General features: G+C 35.7%; 1 protein-coding gene across 1 annotated transcript in view; it reads left to right on the top strand.

Moving 5' to 3' along the window:
• The window catches only part of LOC113227515 (pyruvate dehydrogenase (acetyl-transferring) kinase, mitochondrial), a 63,780-nt gene extending 57,717 nt beyond the window's left edge, over window positions 1–6,063 (top strand). The window contains exons 7-8 of the mRNA XM_026460452.1: window positions 1,135–1,284; window positions 5,464–6,063. Coding sequence (XP_026316237.1) covers window positions 1,135–1,284; window positions 5,464–5,631 — 318 coding nt within the window. The 3' untranslated portion in view covers window positions 5,632–6,063. The remainder of the gene's footprint in view (window positions 1–1,134; window positions 1,285–5,463) is intronic.
• Window positions 6,064–7,324: the final 1,261 nt, after the last annotated feature.

Here is a 7,324-nt window from a genome sequence, read left to right on the forward strand (position 1 = left end):
ACATTTCGACCCCTCCTACGTAAAGTATCGTATGTCGAAATTGCCAAGTTTACAGGGGAGCGTTTTAAAGTTTTGAATTCACTGAAATGAACATAACACGTGACTTCAGCATTTTAAAATATATAACGCACACACGCAGCATTTTAAAATATATAACGCACACACGCACACACTCAACATGGCCCCGCACTAGGGAAACCCTGTGTCGCGGGTGCCATGGACACACACAACAACCACAAATTACACCCAAACTCATGAGAGAAATAAATGTAGGCCATACAAATATTTCTCCCGACCCGGGAATCGATTTGGGACCTCTGGGTGGCAGTCCGACATGGTAACCGTTCGGCCACGGAGGCAGTATACTGTGTACTATGGTTGTTCATCTAACTATATATATATATATAAAAATGCTAAAGTCACGTGTTATGTTCATTTCAGTGAATTCAAAACTTTAAAACGCCCTGTAAACTTGGCAATTTGGACATACATTACTTTACGTAGGAGGCGTTCCGTAATTATTAAGACAAAAAATTGCAATACTTCCTGGACTCTTTTATTCTTTTATTTTAGTGAAGCGACGTGCTCTTGAATGAAATAAATTATAAAGAATTATAATAAATTTTTGTTGTTTATTATAAGGAATCGTCAGATTCTTCTCCGTATAAACGGGAATAACATGAATTTTTAATTCTTGAGTACACAAATTGTCAAACGCAACATCACGATCCCAATCAGACAATATATCGCACCCCTCATGGAAGTATGGCATAAGTGGCATAATTACGTCAAACATGTTTATTGCTTCATTACATATAGAAAAACAAAATCCACGTCCTCTCTAATTGGAGATTAGATACAGAAAAATATAACCCACATCCGCTTCCAATTGAAGAGGATATGGGTTATGTTTTTCAGTATCTAATGGAGCAATAAACATGTTTGACGTAATTCCACTTATGCCATTCTTCCATGAGAGGTGCGGTATTATCTTTTGAACTCGCTCACGACTTAAATTTTTTTTCTTCATCAATAAAATCGATTGTTATAAAAAATCGAATCGGAAACACAATAGGACATCACTAATTGACTAGAATTCGAGCTGTCAAAAGTTAAATAAACGGTTGGATGCAGTGTTACGTATTTTTTATAAAAAAAAATATATCTCTTCCAGGCTACGGGTACGGCCTGCCAATCAGTCGACTCTACGCGCGCTACTTCCACGGTGATTTGATTCTTATGTCTTGTGAAGGATACGGCACTGATGCCGTCATTTATCTAAAGGTAAGTATATAATTTTAAAATTAAACAACAAACCTATAATATAGCACACATTTCATTAAGAAAGAAGATGTCCATTATATGAACCTTAGAACTTCCAACCTCATGTTACCGCAGTTTCGTTTAACTAAGGTAAACTATTCTTTTACGGGGAACTATATAATTTTTTACTATAAAATATATTAAAATTATAATTTTCTAAGTTTAAAACCTACATGTAACCGTTAGATAAATATGTATAGAAAGACGATATGACTCCAGATTCCACACAGATGCAAAGTATATTACACAGTATTTAAGTTCATTTTGAAAAGAGAAAACCCTAGAGTTTCTTGCTCGTTCTTCTCAGGGAAGTCAGAACAGGAACGAGGTGTAGCTTAAAAAATTTTAACTTAAGAACATTTTCAGGTGTAAATTTATTTTACCTATGAATAAATGATTATTAGACTTTGACATTGTAATCCCCTAAAACCCGTAAGAATATACATGTTTTCAGGAAAATATCTTTACACCCTTCTCGCTTCCTTTTTTTTCGAACAACCCTACCAATATCTTTTAGCGTTGCCATTTTTGTTATCGATTATACCCAAATCCACCCATTCGATTTGGGTATAATCGAAAAAATGAGTAAGTAGTAATAAGTATTTTTTAAGGTAGGCATTACATTGGTAATAGGTACAAACATACCCCGTTGGGGTGTAACAAATAGTAAATTATCTCCATCGAATATATAACCAGAAGATACGAAATAAGGGCTTTACATTTCTGGTAAATCATCATACATCACTTATAAATATCAAATCTCGTTTGCGCTGAAATATAGGCAGCGCCAACCATTGACCTGTGTGTACATCTCCGTATATTCCAAAAATATTCTGTATTTGTTGTAATGAAGATACAATAGCGTGCTCTTCCATTTGGTGGTGTGGGGAATAACAGCAAAACATTTAATTACAAAACAAACGGAATCTTTCATCGGTAATTAAATATTAAATATGTAATTTTGCAATTTTCGTCCATTATAGCAAAGCTCAAGTTAACTGTTCGATTTGAAGTAAAACAATCGACGACACCCATTTAGTGTTGAGTTACTCATACACGAGGTAACTCATTTGTGCCACTCGTTTGGTTAGTTTATCACAACATCTCATGTCATTAAAATGTCCCACCTCACCTCATGTCATAGCCTCATGTCAGAACCTCATCCATGTCACACTGCTTCGACTTCAACAAATGCAACAATGATTGGTCCTGCACTGTCCGCTGATTTTTCATCATATGATCATGCTACCATAGTACTAAATAAAATTATTATTTATTTATATATATCATAACACTTAAGTTATCCAATTGATTGATACCATCAAGTTATGAAAATGTGCTTCGTCCCTGTCTGTTGAGTCATTGCCGTAGGTGCAAACATTCTTACTCCTCACCTCATTTGAAGTAGGACATTGCACTGCCTCATTTTTTGAAACGAAGTACTCTCTCAAACTCATTTTAATTTCATGTCCTACACAAGACTACACCCATTGACGACAACCCGTCAACTGTTTCGAGTTCGGGCTGGCCAATCGGAGCGCAGTTGTCACAGTAATGGCAGAATAGTTTTCAAACAAATTAAATGACATTTCGTTTCTATTTCAGGTTATATACTCGATGGTTCTTTCTAATAACTAATAAAAAAACAGACATTAGACTACTTAAAATAGACACAAAATTCAATTAAAAAGTATATTGTTACATTATAAAAGAGTTCACCGGCTTTATCTCATCATCTTATGGGAGAGTCTATGAAACCTCTCACTAATCTCTATAGTCTTGTCTTTTTTGAAGACGGAGTAAAATAACAGTTCGTTGCCCAAAAGTGTTGCCCGCTTGCAAGCAGCTAGTGATTGCAGTCGATAAATATTCTATCGACTGTATATTGGTCACGCTTACGGAATAAATAGCCGAATTTGTTTTATTTGAATCATCTTCGGCCCGTTATTCATCCAATTACTGAGCACAAGTTCATTTCAATTGTCCATTTTTGAAAATTCATACATACATTAAATTTAGAACTGTGTCTATTAAAAATACAAACAGGAGACATATTTTAAAGTTTTAAATTTTAATTTAATATGCATAACCGAATCCGCCTGTGTGTATGAATAAAAATTTATTTCGTTAGTAATGCCAACTGTCAAAAAAAGAATAAAGAATACAATTACGTAATTACTAGGGCTTGGATAAATGTGCAGTATAAACTGAAATAAAATGATGTTTTATTTCTCACTAAACTACAAGATATGTACATATAATATGCGCAAAAAATTACACACTCACAGTGAAGTACTGCTAGCTTACCTATTTCTGCCGCCAAGCAGTAATGTCACCATTACTGTGTTCCGGTTTTGAAGGGTAAGGGTGCTGGTGAAATTACAGGCACATGGGACTTATCAACTTATATTTCCGGGTGACGGGCGCAGTGGCAGTGCCCCTCAGATCTTTGCGATTTAAAGCTCTGAGTGACACTGCAACTGTTATATACAGGCGTGTAGCTTACCATCAGACGCACTATTTCTTCGTCCCGTCACTTATTAAAAAAAAAGGTCACGTCTAGGTTATCTTTTAATTTTAAAATTTGTTTTAGTGTATTAAAACCGTTATTTTTTTCAAGTACATTGTTAATATAAAAAAGTATGGAAAATAAAAGTTACTTATTTTGATTCTAATTATCATTATTTATGTAGAAAACAATCAATTATTGAAATCAAAAATATGTAATTACATATTCAACATTCACAATACACACTTTTTTCCGAAATTGTACCTACTTTCGCAATCAATCGATATGACTGTCGATGACAACTACATGACTATTTAAAATTTTACTAAAACTGGCAACCCTGCAAATGTCATTTTACTCCACTTTCAAAAAAGACAGACTATATGACGATTCTTACGAGTCACTTTTACTTAGAAAATTCTTGGTACTTTTGATCTAGCTTTTTAAAAAACGGCTATAAGAAATGAAGCCGTGTTAGCCTAATGGTTTGACCTGCTGCCTCTCAAGCAGATGCCGTGGGTTTGAATCCGGGCTCGTATCTCTGAGTTTCCCTGCGCGAAAAAGGATCAAAACACGCAGAAAACGCGTGACCAACCTGCATTGGCGGACTATGGCCTAAACCTTTCGTCGGTTTAAGACCACAATGAGAAATGACAACATCTTCAAATAACGGTTACCAGGCCAGACTGCCACGTAGAGGTCCTGGGTTCGATTCCCAGGCCGGGAGAAATATGTGTATAGCCTATATTTATTTCTCTCTTAAGTTTGGGTGTAATTTGTAGTTGTCTATGTATATTCCATGGCACCTGCGGCACAGATTTTCCCTAGGGCTATGATTGTGTTGCGTTATATTATATATACCTAACTTCTTTTTTTAAGTTTCTTTTTCCTCTGCAATAATTTATTGTGCATGTAGTGTCGGTCTATAATAGATTGTGCACTTAGTTTTAAGTTTTTTGTTGCATGTATTTTTTCGGATCTTTGGTGTAACAATTGTTGACTGTCTAAATAAATTTAAAAAAAATGGACCTTTAAGCATATACATTAGATATTGGTTATTATCGCCCTGGAGGATAACGTCCCTACGTCCATCGCAACTGCCATTCGCGACAATTTGCACAAAAACAGGCAAAATAAACATTTCATTTTTATGTCTGGGTTCATTAAATGTCTGGGCATGGTCCTAAATTGGCGAAAGGATCGAAAAATAGTAAAAAAAACCAAGATAGGAGACCCGTACCCGACAGTGGGGCATATAACATATCGCACTATAAATACAATAGTGTATTAACTCAAAAAGTGTATTTTCTCAGAATCGACGAAAAACGAATCACTCGCTACCCGTGAAAGATCTGTGTCAATTTATGTATAAGTTATTTTCTACTTGCCAACCATTTGCCAACTTATACATATTTAAAAAATAAAAGAGAAAAAATAGTTTCATATTTTTGAATAAGGACTATTTTGGCCAAAACTAGCTCACATAAAGCGTGTCTCTTTTTTTTTTCTAAGTATGTAGTTTAGTAGATATCTTTTAGTTGATTTTTACAATATTCTAACGACGGTTTTGTTGACGTGTAGAGAATCCAATTTTACGTTCTACATACTTTTTAACTTTTTTTTCATTACAGGCTCTTTCAAACGAAGCGAACGAACTACTACCGGTGTTTAACAGATCGACGTCAAAGTTCTACCGGCCTGTACCACAACTGGCCGACTGGTCTGGGACACCCAACACCACAGGCTCTGCGCAGACGCGCAGCAAAGAGAAACGGAAGCCTGTATCGCATAGTCTTTAGTCTACGGATGGCCTGTGTCCCTTGACCGACTTAAATTCGTGAGTGTGATGGACCGGTCTTGACGAGACATTTTTTAATTAATGTGGTCTATAGTGAACTGTAGTGGTCTGTAGTAAATTTAATGTTACTGCAGTCTAATATTGTCTTACTGTTTAAGATTAAAGTAGACCTAAACCAAGTTCGAGTGTCAAGGGCTGTAATTGACTAAAAAGAACTAAACTTATCCGTATGGGTAAACTTTGTGGTCTACGTACATAGAAGCTATAGTATATCTTGAATAGTCTAACATTAAAAGTACAGGCCAAAATTAGGGTCGAGTGTCAAGGCCTGTAATTGACTAAAATGAACATAGTAATTAAAAAATTAACTTTATGTACGGAGGCGCTGTAGTATATCAAGAGTGGTCTGAAAATAAAAGGACAGACCAAAATCTGATCTATAATGGTTTTTGAATGTCTATATTGACATCGTTGTCATAACTAACGAGATATTGGCACCTAAACAATATCTTGAAGTCAGTTTTAGCAGCAGTGGAGCTCCTTGTGAAAGGGTTCGTCCAGGGAAGTTCTGCTACCTTACCTATTTCTGCCGCCAAGCAGTAATGTGAGCATTACTGCGTTCCGGTTTGGAAGGGTAAGGGTGCTGGTGAAATTAGAGGCACATGGGACTTGTCAACTTATGTCTCAGGGTGACGGTTATAAAAAGGATGGCAGTATAGCAGTCCACTTATTAAAGAGTAATGTTAAAATACACCGACTATACAGAATGTTTTTTTTAATGAGACAGTACGAGCATATTCGAAACCACAGAAGGTTCAAGGAAACTGTCTTAGGAACCATTGTCTTTGTTTTGTGAAAACAATTTTTTATGTAATTTGACCAACTTTGGCTGTCCCGATTTTTTCATCCCATACAATCAAATGATACCTTCATGAAACAGAGTCGATCAGCACTACAAACAATTTTGATCAATTGCACCCCTCATGGAAGAAGAGCCACGTCTAACATGTTTATTGGTCCAACAGATACAGAAAACTATAACCCACATCCTCTCCAATTCTTGTAGCTCTACCTATAATATTAGTCGATAGAATTACAAGAATTGGAAAAGGTTTGGGTTATATTTTTCTGTGTCTAATGGAGCAATGAACGTTTTTGACGTAAATTCACCAAAAAATTAACTACGCCGAAATTGTTTTCATAAAAAAAGATTTAATGGTTCCTAAGACAGTTTCCTTGTACCTCGTATGGTTTCGCATTTCCCCGTACCGTCCCTTTAAAAAAAAATACTCTGTATAATCTACACAGGGTATGAAAAGATTCTCGTGGTCAGAAAATCGAGACTATAATTAGTAGTAGCGTACCCGTAGCTTTTCCTTAGTGGCCTAAAATCTATTTTTATAGAAAATATCAAAAAGGCGAACAAAATATTATTCCGCATTCAATGTATTGGGTTTGTTAGCATATTGTTGCAGAGGCCGGGAAGTAAAGGTTTGCCGGACCAGTATGAGTTAGTTGAGCATTATTATACGAGTCAGGCAATCCCCGTTCCCGCCGAAGTACACTACAGTACAGTATACAGGTTGGAAAAAAAACAATGGGACTTGAAGGAAGATCGAAGATGAACCTCAAATGCTTAAGATAGCTAATTTCACTTAAAGGAAAATTTTCTTTTATTTTTCTTAATGTGAATC

The sequence above is a fragment of the Hyposmocoma kahamanoa genome, unplaced genomic scaffold (genome assembly GCF_003589595.1).
Source record: "Hyposmocoma kahamanoa isolate Upper Pololo Valley unplaced genomic scaffold, ASM358959v1 211, whole genome shotgun sequence".
Classification (NCBI taxonomy): domain Eukaryota; kingdom Metazoa; phylum Arthropoda; class Insecta; order Lepidoptera; family Cosmopterigidae; genus Hyposmocoma; species Hyposmocoma kahamanoa.